Genomic DNA, 19,452 nt, shown 5'->3' on the forward strand with positions numbered 1-19,452 from the left:
TCTTAATGTTGCCCTTTCTGAGAGGTTTTTTTCAAATCAGATACTTTTTCGTCCTAAAAAATGAATGCAAATGCTCTCTATATTTTTCCCATCAAAGGCCTTTTTTCTTTATATATAGGCTTAGGAGAGCCACATTATGGAGCAGCCTCAGTATTAGTCTTTTTGTATGGAAAGGGCCACTTAAAAAAAATTGCTATTCTCTCCTGCAATGCCTGATTTTCTCAGCTGACTCTCAGGATGTATTTTCCTATGGTTAATTTTATCCTATTATATGTCATTCCACTCCAGACACCCCCCCACCAAGGCACAAATCCCAATTCTACAACTAAGAATCTAATATAAACTCCTGCTGTGTAACAGTGACTCTAGGAGTTCCTGGTGCCCCCAGCAAATCCCCATAACTTTAGTAGAATCAGAGCTTGAGCTTTTGAATTGGATGAACTAGAATTTGAGTCATATTCATCACAAGGAGGTTTTGTGACCTTCTTCTCTGACCCTTTATTTATCTGCCAAATTAAGGTTGTCAAGCATTTCTTGTATGTTTGTCAAGAGTTTAAATGAGATCATATTTATACTCCCAATTTATACTCTGTGCTCTTAGGTCCTGTAACCTAACTGGACAGGTTCTTCCTGCCTGCTGCACAAATAAAGACCATGGCATTGCAGTAAAGAAAGAGTCTAATTGACGTGAGGCTGGCCATGCCAACAGTGGATGGAGTTGTTACTCAAATCAATCTCCCCAGAAATTCAGGGATCAGAGTTTTTAAGGATAATTTGGTGGGCAAGGGATCAGAAAGTGGGGGGTGCTGATTGGTTGGGTCAGAGATGAAATCATCGGGAGTTGAAGCTGTTCTCTTGCACCGAGTCATTTCCTGGGTGGGGGCCACAAGACCAGATGAGCCAGTTTATTAATTTGGGTGGTGCCAGCAGATCCACTGAGTACAGGGTCTGCAAAGTATCTCAAGCACTGATCTTAGTTTTAACAATAGTGGTGTTATCCCCAGGAGCAATTTGGGGAGGTTCAGAATTTTGCAGCCTCCAGCTGCATGACTCCTAATCCATAATTTTGAATCTTGTAGTTAATTTTTTAGTCCTGCAAAGACAGTCTAGTCCCCAGGCAGGAAGGGGTTTGTTTTGAGAAAGTGCTGTTGTCATCAAAGTTTAACTATAAGCTAAGTTTCTCTCAAAGTTAGTTCAGCATATGCCCAGGAATAAGCAAAGACAGCTTGGAGGTTAGAGGCAAGATGGAGTCTGTTAAGTCAGGGTCTCTTTCACTAATAACTTTCTCAGTTATAATTTTTGCAAAGGCAGTTTCAGTCCCCCTCCCACACATTTCAGCCAGACCAGTTGAGGAGTAGGTTAGGAGGAACCTTTGAGTAAAAGGTGTCCTCTTATTTCTTATATTCTCACTGCTAGCCTTCTCTTTCCTCTCAGATACCGGCCTCATCTCAGTACAGTTGTGTGTATGTTAACGGCCCCAGGTCACTGTTGACCTGAAGGAGACATACTAGAGGTGAGAGCCTGATGTGTTGTTCTTTTTTTTTTTTTTTTTTTAGGCGGAGTCTTCACTCTGTCGCCCAGGCTGGAGTGCAGTGGCACCATCTCGGCTCACTGCAAGCTCCACTCCCGGGTTCGTGCCATTCTCCTGCCTCAGCCTCCCGAGTAGCTGGGACTACAGGCGCCCGCCACCGTGCCCGGCTAATTTTTTTGTATTTTAATAGAGACGGGGTTTCACCGTGTTAGCCAGGATGGTCTCGATCTCCTGACCTCGTGATCCGCCCGCCTCGGCCTCCCAAAGTGCAGGGATTACAGGCGTGAGCCACCGGCGCCCGGCCTGTTGTTCTTTACTGAGGTGCTGGCATCCTTCCCTCTTTGAGGTTGATTTTGTTTAGCTACAAGCTTGGGGATGTGGAGTTGTGAGGAAACCTTCTAGAAGATTGGCGTGGTCTGATACTAGAAAACAAAATAGCCAAGTTGCCCAACAGTCTGAAGGCTTTCTTACCCTCAGGTCCGTCCACCATGCTGCAGCGAAAAAGGTCTTTCTAAAACACACTTGTCATCACGTGTGACTTCTTTCTAAAATTGTTTCCAGATTCCTCCCTGTCATTGGTTCCAAATGCCAGGGTGTATATAAACTGAAGCTGATTGTCCTTATCCATGGGAAAATTAGAAAAATAATGACTGTACTTTGTGAGTTTCTCATAAATAATGACTAAAAGTTTCTGAGTTTCCCACGCAACAAAACATTTAACCTTTTTGTTCTGAGATTATTTTCTTTCTACTTAAGTGTGTTAATATACCTTCTTTTATCAAATCCTGGTAATAATAGATGGTAATTGTTTTGTTTGAATAATCTGGGCAAAATAAAGGTTAATTCACCTTCCTCCTTCCACTTACCCATGAAAGTCCAAAGTCTTAGCATGGCCCACAGGTCTGTTATGCTCTGGGCCCAGCTTGCCTTGCCCACCTTTCCCCTTCCTTGCCCACCTTTCCCCTTCCTTGCCCTTCCCCACGCTCCATGCACTCCAGTGAGCAATAAATCACTTGTCATTTTCCCCAAATCCTGTATTCTTCCTACTCTCCCATCCAGTTCACACATTCTATTTCCTTTGCTTGTGGAGGACTTTCTTTCCTTCATATTTGTCTCATTGTTGATAACTTCTCCTTCTCTATTAAGCCTTCCCTGGCTGCTCTCAGAAGCCTACAACACTTCCTGCCTGTGATCTTAGAGAATCTCCTCCGTACCTTTTTATAGCCACAGTCACATTGCTATAAGTACATACAGTGCCTGGCTACTTTCACACCAAACTCTGCATTGCCAGAGAACAAGGACTATGTTTTACTTACCTCTGCATCCACAGTGTCTACTGTATACTGCCTGATGTGTCATTGATGCTGAAATATTTGTTGAGCAAGTAAACAGATTTAAAAAGGACTTTGAAAGGCACTATATAAGCAGTAAGGATGATACAAAAAGTCGTAAGACACAGTCTTTGACATCAAGTAGCCTGCAGTCTAGGTGAGGATAATAAATACGTATAATGGTACATCCACACAATTGAGTACTCTGCCACCATTAAGAAGAATGAGGCACGTTGATATGAACTGAAATGGAACCTTCTCCAAGCTCCATTATTTAGTAGAAAAAATAAGGTGCAGAACAGTATGTAAACACCATTTATCTTTAAATATATTTGCGTGTCTATATATACACACACACTCAAGAAAGACTGCTTGTATATGTATAAAATATATTTGGAAGGATACCCTGGAAAGTAGTAACAGTAATTGTCTCTAGGAAAGGAAATGGTGGGAGAGAGGCTTTGCACTATATGCTTATTTTGTTCCTTTATCTTTTTACATAACAAGAATGTTACGTGCCAGGCACTGTTCTAAGCACTTTACAAATATTAACTTGCTTAGTCTTCTTAACAATCCTATGAGCTAGGTACTATCAATATCCTCATTTAACAGATGAGGAAACTGAAGCCTGTAAAGGTCAAATAACTTTCCCAAATTCACACAACTAGTAAGTAAATACCCTAGCAACCTTTTTTATTGTATCATCAGCTCAAAAAGAATATTGAGTTGTTTTTTAATAAAAGGTTTGATTCTACATGATAAATGTTAAGTGGGTGACCCATGCAGTAAGTGACAGAGAAGAAAGAAATCGCTTAGGATAGCTTCAGAGAGGGTAGAGGATTTAACGATTTTGAACATGAAGTAGGCTCTGGATACTTAGAGCCAAAAAGTACTAAGTATTATTCAGGGGACAGTGAGTAGCTCAATTTGGCTTGAATGGCAGGTTGAAGCAGGGAAGAATTGGGAGAAAAGGTGGAATACAGGTCAAGTCTTTAAAAGGCCTTGGATGTCAGTGTTGGAAGTTTGGACTTGATTCTGTTAGCACTAGTGAACGCACAAGGTTTTTTTTTATTATTAAATACAGAATAGTGAGATGATCCAACTAAGAACTGGGGGTTAGTCTAGGAGGAGTGAGTGAGTGAGGTGGCCAGTTAAGAGGCAACTGTAGCAATCCATTGAAAAGTGTGTAGGACCTGTGATAGTGAGATTGGAAAGAAGAAATGAACATGAAAGATGTTGCAGTGATAGACCTGGTAACAATTGGACAAAAGAAATGAAGGAGAGCGAAGATTCCAGGTGACACTGAGATTTTGAGGTTTTGCAAGCTAGTACCGTTAAGCAAAATTCAGAGGCTAGGGAGGCCACCTGACAAGGGCAGCTGATAGAAATGTCTGCAGACAAGTGAAAATGAAGCTTTGATCTATTGAGAGACCAGATCTTGAGAGAGACATCTGAGCATTACATGCACAGATAAGACTTTCAGAAGCAGAGGGAGAAGAATGGAGGGCCACCGCCCCCCCACTGGCGGGAACACCTGCAGCAAGCAGACACAGAGCCAATAGCAGAATCAGAGAAGGAAACTCAGAGGGAGCTGGGAGAAGTGCCTTAAAAATGTGGCTCCATGGGGCCGGGCGTGGTGGCTCATGCCTGTAATCCCAGCACTTTGGGAGGCCGAGGCAGGTGCATCACGGTCAGGAGTTCAAGACCAGCCTGGCCAAGATGTGAAACCCCATCTCTACTAAAAATACAAAAAATTAGCCGGGCGTGGTGGCACATACCTGTAATCCCAGCTACTCCGGAGGCTGAGGCAGAGAATTACTTAAACCTGGTGGGGCAGAGGTTGCAGTGAGCCGAGATCGTGCCACTGCGCTCCAGCTTGGGAGACAGAGCAAGACTCCATCTCAAAAAAAAAAAAAAAAAAAAAAGGGGGGGGGTGCTCCATGGGCTGGCGCAGTGGCTCACACCTGTATTCCCAGCACTTTGGAAGGCCAAGGCGGGTGGATCATGAGGTTAGGAGATCGAGACCATCCTGGCTAACACGGTGAAACCCCTTCTCTACTAAAAATACAAAACAATTAGCTGGTCGTGGTGGTGGGTACCTGTAGTCCCAGCTACTTGGGAGGCTGAGGCAGGAGAATGGCATGAACCCGGGAGGCAGAGCTTGCAGTGAGCCGAGATCCCGCCACCGTACTCCAGCCTGGGCGACAGAGCGAGACTCTGTCTCAAAAAAAAAAAAAAAAAGAAAAGAAAAAGAAAACAGAAATGTGGCTCCATGACAGTTGGGTTTAGGATGGAAAACTGTCAAGGAAAAGAGGAGTTAGGAAAAGCCTCTGTGTGTGTCCATGAGGACGTCGTTGATGACCCTTTTCATAGATGCAGTGGAGGCATAGAAAGGACAGGCAGTGAATACAAATGATTTGTTCAAGAAATTCAACAACGAAAGGGAGAAAAGACACAAAAGGAGAGATGGAGTGGACACGGGATCACGTAAAGGGTTTGGGGTTTGTTTCTTGATTTGTTTTTCCAAAATGTGAGAAGCAGAAGGATGTTTGAAGCAGACATGAAAGAACCAGTGAAAAGGAAAGATACTGGATACAAGAATTAAAAACAAAACAAAAACCCAGCAGAGTCTTGAAAGCACTGGGAGGGGTGAGGATCAAAGGCACAGGGTTAATCTTACAGAAAGAAAAGAAGCCCCTCTTGTTCTGAGTCGAGGGAAGGATTGATTTTTTAAAATGTATTTCGGTACGGAGGATGTGATACCTCATACAACTGTGAGACCCTTAGAGAAAATGTATACATGAACGTTGGCCAGTACAGACTGCAGAGGAGTATGCAGCCAAACTTAGCAATTATCTTTATCATTTGTATTATATCACATAGCAGGTGTTCTATCATATCATTTGATTAATCTTAAAACTTAACGTGATGTATTATTATTTATCCCATGCCTAAATGAAAAAACTGAAGTTGAGACGGGTTCAGAAATTTCCAGTCATGCATTTTAGGTAAAAGGTGTAGGATTCGTGTCTAAATCTGCCAGAGAATGAAAAGCTGAGAAGGATTACAGATCACTAGCCAAAACATGGATCTCTGTGTCACCCCCTTTTCCATTAGCGACCATTATCCTAATCATCTCCCCCCGGAGTTACATCAGAATAACGTTTTGTGTTTCATATGGATCAATTATTTCATTCATAGTTCCTCTCTTCCCAGTGTCAGAGAATCATAGACTGCTTTTTAGATCGTATGCCATACTTAATGACATGTATAGACTATCAGCTCTCTCATTCATTCATTCATTCTTTTTCGTTTACTCAGCACTCACTAGTTACTGTCTCCTTAGACCAAGGGGTAAGAGCAAGTTGAATATAGAATGCAGCCCTGCTCTAGAGAATGGCGTGAACCCGGGAGACGGAGCTTGCAGTGAGCAGAGATCACGCCACTGCACTCCAGCCTGGGCGACAGAGCGAGACTCTGTCTCAAAAAGAAAAAAAAAGAAAAAAAGAATTCAGCCCTGGTCTAATAGAACCTGCACTGGAGGAGGGGGAAGCAGATACTTGTTTATGTGCTAACTGCTTCTACATTCTTACTCTGTGTAGCCACTGTTCTTAATCATTTAAGCCTTGGAACAATCCTATGTTACTATTTCCTTTTCTCAGATGAAGAGAATAAGGCACAGAGAGATTAATAACTTGTCCAAAGTCATACAAATAGGAAGAGACAGAATTGGGTTGAAATCTCAGGCCACTGGCTCCTGAGTCCATGATCTTAACCATTGTATATGCTGATCAAAGTATCTCTGATTTTATATTTAAATATATAATTTTAAATATAGTTTGGAAATACATTTTTTAGACGGAGATGAAAGCTAAAAAGAAAATTAAAGCTTATTTAAAGGACAAAGCTTGATGAGGATGGAGCAAGTATCATTTAAAATAAAGGTAGTCAGGGAAAACCTCGCTTATTGATAAGCAGACATTTGAGCAAAAATTGACCTGAATCTCTTTTAATCTTCTGTTTTCCCCCAACTTCCTGTCCCTTTAATCCCATCTGAGCTTCTTTTCTGATTTTCTTTCAATTGACTTACAGTATAAAGCAAAAGAAGAACTATGAAGTACAACAAAGACAAATCATTGTCACTTCCTTGCTCTATAGCTGGTACTTTTTCTTCTACTTTACTTTTTAATTATTTTTTCTAAGATGGAGTCCTGCTCTATCACTCAGGCTGGAGTACAATGGCATGATCTTGGCTCACTGCCACCTCCACCTCCCAGGTTCAAGTAATTCTCCTGCCTCTGCCTCCCAAGTAGGTAGGACTACAGGTGTGCACTACCACGCCCAGCTAATTTTTTATATTTTTGGTAAAGACATAGTTTTGCCATGTTGGCCAGGCTGGCCTCGAACTCTTGACCTCAGGTGATCCACCTACCTTGGCCTCCCAAAGTGCTGGGATTACAGAAATTGTACTTTTTAAATAGGAAATAAGAAATGCTCTGGTTCCATGGCCCTTACCACCCACCCCAACACACCCATCTCCTCCTCCCCACCACCCAGTGACCATTCACCCACCTGTTCTAAGGTTTCTCCCAACTATTGAATAAATATAGGAGGTTAGAATTTCTCCCAAACAAATTCACTTGGGTTTTTCTAAGATGAATCGCCTTTCATTACTTGCTTCCCATAATTCCAGATTCCCTGGAGTCCTTGCTGTGATTTTTCCTTTTTTGTTGCCGTTCACAGCCCTTCCCCGTTCACTAACATTGGCCCCTTTCACCACTCTGTATCTTCCTGTGCATTAATGAAGGTATTAAGTGAGATCAGTTCTAAAGCCAGCATCCTTAGCATTCACTAGATGCTTCTCTTCTGCATTTGTTGACTTGCCGTTATCATTACCCTCTGTTTGTTTTTCAGCCTGTGTCCTATCGAGGGTAGCCATTCAGAATAAATTCATTTTGCTAGTTATATTTTTCTGGAGGTACAGCATCAAATGGTTCACTGACATTCAAATATATATCAACCACGATAGTCTTTTCATCCACCAAATTCACATTGTTATCCAAAGCTATCCATCACGTTTGTCAGAGTATTTGGGTCTTTAATTAAACCTGCTGGATACTGTTCGTATTTCCATTAGCTCCTTTCTAGTTAGTCTATTATTTTTCTAATTGACATCTGTTCTGAGTCACATGTCCTTGAATCTCAGGTGGCCCATTTTGTAGCTTTGGTTTATTTAGCTTTTCTCTCTTTCATAAATTACCTAAGGGTTTAGTTAATACACCCTCAAGTGTTTGCCACTGGGACCTGCTGATTTGCATATGCTCACACTTCTCAAATATTCCAGAGTTTTTTGGTTCTTCTACGAAATCATTTTCCTTTGTGGCCCTTCAGTCCTGTAAGAAGTGGTCTTGTGTCTCAGCAAGGCAGAGAGATCTACAATTTCAAGAACTGTGCTAGAGTCACTAACCAGGACCAGAAGGTCAGGAATCAGGGTTTGACTGACTCAGCCAAGTGATGGCTGAATAGCAGTCCTTGCGTCTTAAGACTCCCAGCAGCTGTAGTAGGTTGCAGTGAACTCTCCATTCAGCCTCCCCCAGCCCTGTCTTAACATCATTGTGAGGTAGCTGGCTAGGGGCAGAGTCGGTGGCCAAAAAATAGAACAAATTGGCACTGCCAGAATCAACCATTACCTTGGCCTCGCTGGCATCATGCTCATCATGCTCTCGTTGATGGGAGCATATGTTCCCATCAAAGCCATGCAGGCCATGCCTGTTGCCACTGACCATTCTCCTCACACACCCACAGGTAGGGCAAGATCCAGTATTATAAATACAGGAAGCCCCTTACCCATTCACTTCACCATCTCATTTCCAACCCTGGTCGTCATTTGGAGCAGAAGCGTTGTTTTTATCCCTTGTCTAGGGCACTCCAATTCTTTGTACCCTTCTTATGTACCAGGAGACAAGGGCAGGCAGACAGACTGCCAAGCCCTAGATTTCCTTTACTTTAAATTAGAATGTTTGCTTCATGCCTTGGGTATTTTTGATCTGGGCCTGGATTGGATTTTAAAAATAAATAAATAAAGCTTCTTGAAGCTAAGGACTATACCTTTCTATATCATATTAACATTTAAAATGTTATTGGAGTTTCCTAAGCATTAGTAATAACATTAGGTTTTGCTTTGAAGAAATCCTTTGCATTATTTATTGAAAAATTAATGATGTGATTTTATTACTAAAAGTTGAAAAAGCCGTAGGGCCTCTCAGCAGTTGTTTCCCGGATTGCTAATCTGAAAAATGTAGATAATACACACTACAAGAGTCTTGTGCTAATTGGGTTAAATGATATGTAGCTTTGTGGTCACCAAAGTATATAATACAATGTCCTTTTTATCAACCTATGATATTAGATAAATTGTCTTTAAAAATCAGAAAGACTCTCTAAAGTGATATTTGATTAACTATTTTCTTAAATTGAAAAGACTCTAAAGTGATATTCAGCCCAGAATAGCATTCCTTAACCTGGACTCACCTTTTGATAATCAAAAGAACATTTACAGAAGTATGAGACAAACACAATTATGAAAGTAAAATGAAGGCCCTAAATAAAAAATCACAGAACAAGAGGGTAATTCTATTCACTCTTTCATATTTCATTATTTGATAACATCAGAAGATGAATCCATCAGAATTGTCTTGGCAAGTGCAAACAGAAATGTGCCTGATCAATATTTATTAAAACCTTCAAAATGGGAGAAGGAGTTGAGCAGACTTCTTAATGGACTGAATAATTATTCATACAAATAGGGTTTGACCAAAGGCAGTGCCAGACCAAAGAGACACAGTTTTAATTGTACTGAATTTAAAATGCAGATCTTTCTCCAGCCCTGTTGTAGAAAACTTAATTTAAAAAATTATCTGATGTAGCGGAGAGTGACATATGAATCCTTAAGTTGTTGAAGAGGACATTTCAACCATAGATGTTTATAAATTTAGAATGTGTTCCAGAGGCGGGGAGCGAAGTTGCTAGCTAGCTAAGGAAACAAAAAGAAATTTTAGCCCCATTTCAATGACTGTAACCGAGCCTGGGAGTGTGTCATCATCTCGACGCTGATGGGGATGTCCTGGAGGAGTTTCTTTGTTTCAAGTGGTTTTATTTTCTGACGAGAAATAAAGCAAGGCTCTAGCTGCTGCTCTCTATCAAAAATGTCAGGATACGTTCCTGAGAGGAGTGAAACAGCTGATTTTAACTTTCAGCGCCTCCCAGGAGAGTCCAACCCCTGCAGTACTGCCAAGGCATGATGGTTATCATAACAAGGCCAAGAGGTAACTGGTAACTGCCATTTAAGGATAGCGCCATTGACAAAGGGTGGGTGCGTGCATGTGTCACTATATATAAAAAACAGGTAGCTAGTAGATGACCGATCAAAGAAGCCCAAGCAAGCCTTAAAGCAACAGACTCCCAGGCTATCTTTACCTCTTGAATGATTTTCTGCTGCCACCAGCAGAGGGAATATAGGCAATATCTTTTCTAAAGACCTTTCTTTACTTCTAGCATGTCCTGATCACAGCAAAAACCTGTACAATCTGTTGTGAGAAGTGGAAAAAAAAAACAAAAACACTACCCCGATATAGAATATACATCTAATTGTGCCATGCACTGTCTGAAAATTATTTAGCTTTTCCCTACCTTAGTTTTCTCATTCCTAAAATGAAAATAACTTCAGCTCATTTTAAATTAGAATTTTCAATCATGTTTGTAATAAACTCTAAGCTCTTCGAAGGGGAATACAAATAAGAGCAATTAGATTACACTTTTTAATAAACTAATTTATTCTTCTGACACACAGATTACCATCCATTTCATTATTGGTCTGGAAAGTCCATTTGAGCTGAGATTACACTTGTTCAGAGTTTTCAAATCAATTGCTACTGCCTCTTTGTCTACCATTGCTTGAAGAAAAACAGCATCAGCTAATTCTAATGGGAGCCCCATGATTTTAAAGGACCAAGCAGGGGATGCTGTAAAGGTTTAAAATCCAAAAATGCCAGTGCTTATATAGCATCTGCTGTAACCTTTCTGCTTTGGACGTGAGAAATAGATCCAGAGAGCTGATGGTATTTGCCCAAGGTCACATGGCTAGTTAGTAGTGAGGAATGAAAGACTTACCCAGGATCTGAGTTTAGTTGATCTTTTAAATATTTACCTCACTAAGTTGTTGTGTTATAACCATGACCTCTCAGTTATTTATGGATGATTATCTGGTTTATGGATTACTCTTTTTTCTCTTGTCATTTCCCTGTTATTATCATAGGTACCATTGAGTGGGTGGAGAAGACAGAAGTTCACTGCTTCACTTGACAATTTAGTGACCTGTCTACCATTGGGTTTTATTAAAGTGCTCAAAATGCTATAGATATTGGCTAAAAATAATGTTGGGAGCTATGGTCAATACTAAGTTTTATTCAGCTCAATTTTTCTCCCTCTCAAATTTGTATTTCGAAAGTCCGATTCAGCATATAATTCATTTGTTGACATTAATACTGGAACTTTATCTTGGGAAGGACTACAAGAGAAAGTCTTTACAATGAAAATAATTGTCTCCCTTCCCCAAAAATGTACTGAATCAGAGGGACAGTCAACTTTTGGAAAGAAAGGTTACTTCATCCATTACCAACTTGAAGGGGCAAAAAAGGAAGAAATAAAAGAAATAAAAAGAAACAAAAAGCCAAAAAATCTTTCCTGTAAACTCCCAAATTAAGTGTTAAATTTACAACATGACTGCATTACTTGGTTTAGAGCACCGAATTCCCAGATGAAATCCAGTGTTGTTCAAATATAACCGCAAAGTTTGTACAAACGAATTTGAATCGCCACAATACTGGCTCATTGCATTACAATGAAAGGCAGAGCTGAGTATGGGAATTTTATTTAATTCATATTTGTGTACTCAAGACTCAAATGAGTCAGCGATAAAAATATTATTTTTAGTTCTTTTGCTTTTTATAGTTTCAAATATTTTTGTATTAAGGTGGTTTTAGAGTAAATACAGGGCTCAAAGTCTTTCATTTTGAGGCCTTAGACAAATCACTCATACTCTGTAGAGCTCAGTTTTCTCATATGTATAATGTAGATAATTGTAGTACCTATTTAAAAGGATTTAAATGCACCTAAAAGCTAGACATTATTATTAATATTCTACAATCAAGACAGATTCCAAAACCCAGCATGAGATGTAGCTATGTATTTTAAAACACAGTTTCCATCCCGGGATCTAGGACCTGAATTCTACAAAGTAAAGGAAGGCAACAGGCAAAGCTTTCCTCAGGGACCTTGGACAGTTCCCCAGTCAGGGCCTTGCTGTCACCCCTAGAGGCAAAGTTTATTGAACGCCTACAAGTACAGGAACAAGAGTTGCCATGGATGGGAATAGTTTATGTTAGTGAATATTTCTTCCCTCAATTTGCAAAGCAGGGAACTGAAACTTTCTAATCACTTTCAGAGATACAGTACTAATTTTTGCACTGAATATGCCAACGTGAGAGGTAGAACCAGGGATGAGAAAACTCCTGGCCTCTTGTCTATGAAAATTTATGAAAAGCTCTTAAAGAGAAGTCAGAAAAGCACTAATACTTAAAGATCGAAAGATACCAACAATTCATTTATACACACACACATACCTACATACATTAAAAACAAGTCGATGAAAAATTGTTCAACCTCATGCAAATTCAAAAGAATGTGAGTTAGATGCTGCCCATATGTTGTTGATAGGAGGATAAATCGATAGAGCTTTTTTAGAAAGCAACTTGGCAGCATTGTCAAGTGTCCTCAATAATATACTTATCTTTTAACTAATTCTGTTTTTAGAAATCTATCCCTGAGAAAGTAAGTCTTTATAATTGGAAACAATTGAAGTATCCAATTGTGTTTCAACCTAAATATTTCAACTGTAAGAAAAAAATTGGCTAGAACCCTACATGTGGTGGGGGCAAACTACAAGAAAATATGCCAAACTGTGGTTTATCTTTATGATGGAATTCTGAGAAATCTTTCTCTATGCCCATATATTCTATATGGCACATGTATTAACTTTCCAATCAGAGGAAGATAAAATTTATTTTAAAACTTTAAAAATATCTGCCCACCTTTCCAAAATACCTTGCATTTCCTTCCTGGTAGAAATGCTTTCAAACAGAATGTATGGGGGAGAAAGAGTCGCAGTGCTATACCGTTAAAATAAAGCACAAAAGAAAAAGCCACAGAGAACAGTCTGTTGATAAAGCAAACATGAGGAAGATAAGAGAAAATGATCTGTTTGCACCAGAACAAAGCATAAACATTGTCATGTTCTAGACTCTGCACATAAGACCAGTCTGTGAAGTCACACCTCCATTTCTCTGTCGCTCCACTCCCTCACCCTCTCTGCTCATAATACTTTGGGAACTGCTGCTCAAAGGCACACAGCAAAGGGTAGGAGAAACCACGGCAAGGCACACGTCTCCTTCCAGAACATTCCATCCACCAGGGTGACATGAAACTCTTTGGTCTCCAGAATAAGATATTTGGTGTACATCTAGCAATTGGCTGCTGAATATTGTAGGTTATGAAGAGGCTGTGAAGGGCTACAAGCCCTGAGCCAGAAAATGTCTCAATCAAATGTGCATTCACTGATCCCATCCAGGCAGCCCGAGCAAAGTGTCATCAAATGGAAAACGTGTTGCCCTGGAAGCCATGACTGCTATTTTAATGCTCAATAATGAAGACCAAGCTTTCAATTTCCTGGGGCCTCAATAAGTGTTGATAAATTACTTATCCCTATTGGGTGACATGATTTCATTTCGGTCTGTCAGTGTTTATCATGGAAGCTCATTCTAATGGTATAGTTTGGGGCATTTTTCTGTTTTCTCTTCAGGGCACCTGGTAGCATCTTTTCCCCACCTCCAAGTGAAACTGTTGCTATGTCAGTTTAGTCATCTTTGCCCCTGGGTACCATTCTGAAAGATAAATGAATTTTGTTCTGTCTTTAAATATTTATGATTCTTTATGATCTAATATATCATCATGGTTATGGAGGAATTTTTTCTCCGTAACTATAGAAAATACACCATCAGTTACCTGTCAATTTTGTTGAATAACTCACTTTGCAATTCAGGGGCACTGTTCATCCGAGGCTCTTGAGGACTCTTAGTCTCTCAGTCCACTTCAGACTGTCATTCTGGGATTTATAAAGGTCTTCATTGCACAGAGGATATTGAAACATTAAGGACTTAAGCAGCATGCCCTTTATCACTCATCACACTGGACGAGCCAGGAGTAGAAATGCAGGCATCTTTGTTTTGTTGTTTGCTCCCAGCGTGGAACAACAGCCTCTGTAGAAAAGCAGGCAGTATCCCTGGAAACAATTCATCAGATTTTTCAAAAGAAATCCAATTTCATCTGGCATGATGGGTTCAGTGTTGCTTCTTAAGATAAATGATAAAAATACCAACATCCTAATACAAAGAAATCCAGTTATTTTGGTTTAATCTCAGTGAAAAGCATCACAAACCTTTTATTGCTTCTGTAGCCTTCCCTGATGTGTTTAGGTCCTTGGCTGGAGGAGACAGTAGTTCTGTAACTGTTCGTCTGCCAAACAGAGTCTGGCTGAGTCGTGGCTGGTTCAGAACCTTTAAAAAGCACGTATCTGGGGATGGGGCCTCAGGAATCTGCACTTTTCATAAGCACCCCAAGGTAATTCTTAGTTAGGTACCCTGAAGTTCAAGAACTACTAGTCTTGAAACCACAGCTTTCAAGTTCCTTCTAGCTTTAAAAAAATCGTGAGCCCCAGATACGCTCTCATTTCATTTGGTGAATCTCGATACATGCATGAGCTCTTCTTGGGCAATTTTTAAAAATGTATACTCTTTGGAAGTTCCATTAATAGACAACTCTCTCCTTCACCTGTGCATCTACAGGAAACAGAGTTAGATGACATAGGGCATCATTTCTCAAAATAGGGGCCAATATCAGTGAGAGCCAGGGGACATGCAAAGCTGTAGGATAAATATTAATATGATGCATCTTCCTGCAGCATCAAGTTTTTCTTGGAAACTGTATTTAAATTACAGCAGATACACTGAGGAGTAGAATGCAAAGTTCATGTGAGTTTTATGCTAAACATGAAACTTCAAAAGATTTACTGATTGTAGCTGATACTGGGGTCTCACACCTCTGGAAGTGGAGTTTTTTTCTCCTCTTACCAAGCATTTCTGTCTATATTTAGGGTCGCCCTCAACCAGTGATTGCTATATATCTGGTTCTGTGATGCCAAAATGAACATTGTTTGAAACCACTGTAGAAAATTAGCCCCCTGTGCCGGGTGCGGTGGCTCACGCCTATAATCCCAGCACTTTGGGAGGCCAAGGCGGGTGGATCACGAGGTCAGGAGATCGAGACCATCCTGGCTAACACAGTGAAACCCCGTCTCTACTAAAAATACAAAAAAAATAGTCAGGCATGGTGGCGGGCGCCTGTAGTCCTAGCTACTCGGGAGGCTGAGCCAGGAGAATGGTGTGAACCCGGGAGGCAGAGCTTGGAGTGAGCCGAGATTGTGCCACTGCACTCCAGCCTGGGCAACAGAGCGAGACTCCATCTCAAAAAAAAAAAGAAAAATTAGCCCCCTGTACACAAGGATGCTGACCAATTTGCTCCCAGGAGATCCTCATTAACTTAACAGTCTACAAAGAGCCCTTTGAATTTCTGCCGCTATTTGGGGAATAGTCACAAAAGATTATTCTTTCCCCTATTTTTTAAAAGAGTGTGTTAGTTAGAAAAGGAGGCTTAGCAGGAGGAAAAGAAGCTAACCATGTGAAAAGACACCGCAACTCTTCCTGACCACATTCCCCTTGCACCAGCAATTCAGTAAAACAGGCCTGAAATTATGGAGCTCCTAGAATGTATTTCTTACCACAAGGATAGCTTCATTTCCCCGTAGGAGGCTCTTTTTCTTCAAAATGTTCCTGATGAGAAAGAAACAAATTCATGGCCCTGAGTCTAATAATACAGGATTTCTGAGCCACTGATCCTGTTTGGTCTGGAAGATTCTTTCGCCCCCAAGAGTTGCCTTGAGTGCACTGCCTGGTTCTGTCCCCTCAATCTTGGCAAAGTTACCCTTCACGTCAGAGAGAAGTGAGTAACACTCTTCATTTCGCTGACAAGCTGCGATAAGCCTTGCTGGCTCAGAGTTTGTGTTGAACTTGACCTCCTGGGTAATTTGGAGTGGCTGTGCAAGTCACAGCCTCAGAGTCCAGTAGACTCTGAGAGAGAGCAGTGGCACAGTATTGGCTTAAAGAATGGTGAGTGGTCGTCTTCTCGACTTCCTGACTCCCACCTTCATCTTCTCGCTGCATTGAAGAATCACTCTAATGCATATTTCTGTTACAGGCACAAGTCTTTCTCCACCGCCCAGGCCAATGGCCTTGCCGTTAAGTGGCTCTCAAGTCTCCTCTTTCTGCTAGAATTGTAACCAATGCCCTCCCAGACCATTCTGCATCCCATTGTCACATTAATCTTCCAGAAACACAACTTTGAATGGCACCTCTGATCTCTGGAAAAAGGAAGTCCTTTATTGGCTTAAAGGTCTAAAGTCATAGCCTGATGTTCAGAGGCTTCAACTGCCTTATCCCAGGACTTTCTGCTATTGCTCTGCACTCCCCAGTCTAACCAGATTACTCATCCATGCCTTTTCTCATGCTCTTCCCTCCAACTAGAATTTCCTTCCTGGAAGCCCTGCCTGACAGAATCTTACCCATAGGACGTCTTCCTCAGTCCCACACCATCCCCTCAGCATGGTGCAATTTCTCCTCTTCTGCTATTAATTCACGGTACTAGGACCTCACTTATGGCACATAGAATATTCTTGGGAGTTGTCAAGTGTCCATGAAAAAGCAGTCTTGAACTTAGAGTCAGAAACCTGGATTCAGATCCTGGCGTAGTCAGCCCCTGTCTTTGTGCCATGGGCAAGCCCTCTAAGTTCTCCATGCTCTGGTCTTTGTGTCTGGGAAAAGGCAGGCATAGCCCCTGGGTGGAGTGAGGGGTAAGTGGCACAGTGCATGGGAATGAACTTGGTCAACAGCACAGAAATCCTTCTGTCTCTGCTTTTCAGGACCTTTCCTCCTTGTCTCTGAGCTACTTGAGGAAAGGGGCTGTGTCTTGCCCATCCTTATGTACTACTATTAATTTTATCACATTACTATCACACATTAGCATCATTATAGTTCTAATAGTAATAGTTAATCTTTATGAAGCACCACCACTCTGAGTGCTTTGTATGTATTAATTAACTCAACTATTTCAATAACCCCAAGAGGTAGGTACTATTATTAACCCACTTTATGGAGCAGAAAACCATGTACAGTATTTCACAAAACTCCAATGAATAATGAATGAATGAGGGATTGAATGAGACAAAAACCTGTTAACAATGCCTTCTCTCCTTCTTCAGGCTACGCCCCTACTTTTCTTTCCTTTCTCCCAAGGTAAGTGCAAAATTAGCAAACAATGTAGAATGAACTGAGCCACTGAAAGGTATGCGGCCTCCCTGGGTCCTCACTTAGACTTCTCCTGAAGAGAGCTCCTGTGAGCTCGAAAGGACAGAGCTTGTGGCTGTCATGTTCTTTATTCTATTGGTGGGGCCTAGAACACTGCCTGCTGATCAATTTTTATGAACTAAGCAGAGGAATCAATGTATAGACAGCATATTTGTCCCCTCGAGACGGATGTTTCCAATGGTGGAGCTGGTGAGCAGTGTTCTCTCTTTCTTTCTCAGGCAGTACTACGAGATGCTTTACAACACAGCTGACGAGCTCCTGAACCTGGTGGTGGACCAGGGTGTGAAGTACACAGAGCTGGAGTACATCCACGCCCTGACCCTGCTGCACCGCAGCCAGACAGGGGTGGGGGAACTGACCACCCAGAACATGAGGCTGCAGCGGCTCAAAGAGATCATCTGCGAGCAGGCTGCCATCAAGCAAGCCACCAAGGACAAGAAGATAACTACCGTTTAGCAGGGCCTACTTCGGTTGGTAGCTGGGGTCCCCTCAGTCACACTCACTTTTTCCCTTGGTATGTTATTGGTATATTCTGAGCTTAGTTTTCTCTACACTGTTGCTTTAGTGGAGAGGAGGTGTAAGGATTTTTTCTCTCTAGTTTGACTTTTCATATAAATGCTAAAGGAAGGCAACAGTATTGACTGTTTTGGTTGAACAACTACTTTAATGCAGTCAAGTCTAACGGGACTAGGGTGGGATAGGGAGGAAGGTGGTATCAAATTGCTGGACTCTGAAAAACGAGTGGATGGATTACTAATATTTCATTTATTACTCTCTCTCTCTCTATATATATATATATATATATAATTCCAGCCTTGGAAAGTAGACTGCTACCTAAGTTTTGGTCCCTTCCTAAAACCATTTAGTAGGGTTCTATTACATAAACAGTAGGATTTTTCTCTCCTGACCTTATCCATTTGCAGCTCAATGAAATAAGTGTCTGTGCATTGCTGTCTGTCTCTATTGGCAAAGTCAAATAAATGGCTTCTCAGCTGCTGTTTACAACAAACTTCCCTAACAAAACAGAAATTTAGGGCTGGGAATCGAAGTCTTTTGGTCCCAGTCCCCGGGACAGTTTTGTATGCTATATCTTGTACACAGGTTGTAGGTTGGTTTATTGCCATTTTGTTTTATTTCTGCTATATAAAAACCAAGAGCCATACAATTAGACAAATATGGAGGAATGAAAGGCAATTCAACCATCTGCTTGATTTCCAACCCCCACCCCCGCCCGCCGCCCTAATTTCGGAGAGAATAATGGTTAGAGAACATTTCATCTCACTTGAAACATCCTTTGGGAGTAAATGATTCTTAGGTGCTCACTTGGTCTGAGCTCAGCTGAATGCAGGGAAGATGGGACAGAGTGACATTTCTCCTCTGTGTGGCCTCCAGCTGAGCCTGTCCCTGGATTGTCCTCTCCCCCGCATTGTGGGCATTTACCGTGTTCCTGGCACACTGGACCTCACCATGTCCCCAGTCCTCTTGCTGGCCATGGTTCATAGGTCACAGAAGGCAGCAAAGCACTGACTGGGCCACATCTTGAAAACTCGTGGAAAGGGGAGGAGGAGGGACTTTGACCACACACAGTGATGCCTCACACCCTGAAGGTGGGGGATTTTATACCTGTTTGTACAGCTTTGGTCTTGATGGGAAAATGGAATATTAAAAAGTGTTTTGAGAAGCTTAAATGTTTCATGTTATTTTTCTTGTATTCTTTATTCAGCAAATATTCCCCAGAAGCGTAATATGTGTTCCATGCTGCCATACACAGGAGCAAATGGATACATGAAGAGGACCCCCTTATTATCTAAGAGTGTGGGAACTGGACTGGAGTCAAAAATCCCAACAGCTCAAACTCAGGGCTGGGTCAGAATCAGGTCAGGCAGTGGGGCTGCCGTGAAGGGGATTCACTGGGCAGCTGGAGGTTCCAGGGGATTCTGGTGGGAAGGAATGTAGTCAGTCTGGCTCCAAGGGCCTAACTGGGAAGAAGAAGAATCTC

General features: G+C 41.4%; 1 protein-coding gene across 1 annotated transcript in view; it reads left to right on the plus strand.

Annotated features, from left to right (window-relative positions):
- EXOC4 (exocyst complex component 4) overlaps window positions 1–19,141 on the plus strand; it is an 818,776-nt gene extending 799,635 nt beyond the window's left edge. Inside the window, exon 18 of the mRNA XM_007982965.3 lies at window positions 17,672–19,141. Coding sequence (XP_007981156.3) covers window positions 17,672–17,909 — 238 coding nt within the window. The 3' untranslated portion in view covers window positions 17,910–19,141. The remainder of the gene's footprint in view (window positions 1–17,671) is intronic.
- The last annotated feature ends 311 nt before the right edge of the window (window positions 19,142–19,452 follow it).

The sequence above is a fragment of the Chlorocebus sabaeus genome, chromosome 21 (genome assembly GCF_047675955.1).
Source record: "Chlorocebus sabaeus isolate Y175 chromosome 21, mChlSab1.0.hap1, whole genome shotgun sequence".
Classification (NCBI taxonomy): Eukaryota; Metazoa; Chordata; class Mammalia; order Primates; family Cercopithecidae; genus Chlorocebus; species Chlorocebus sabaeus.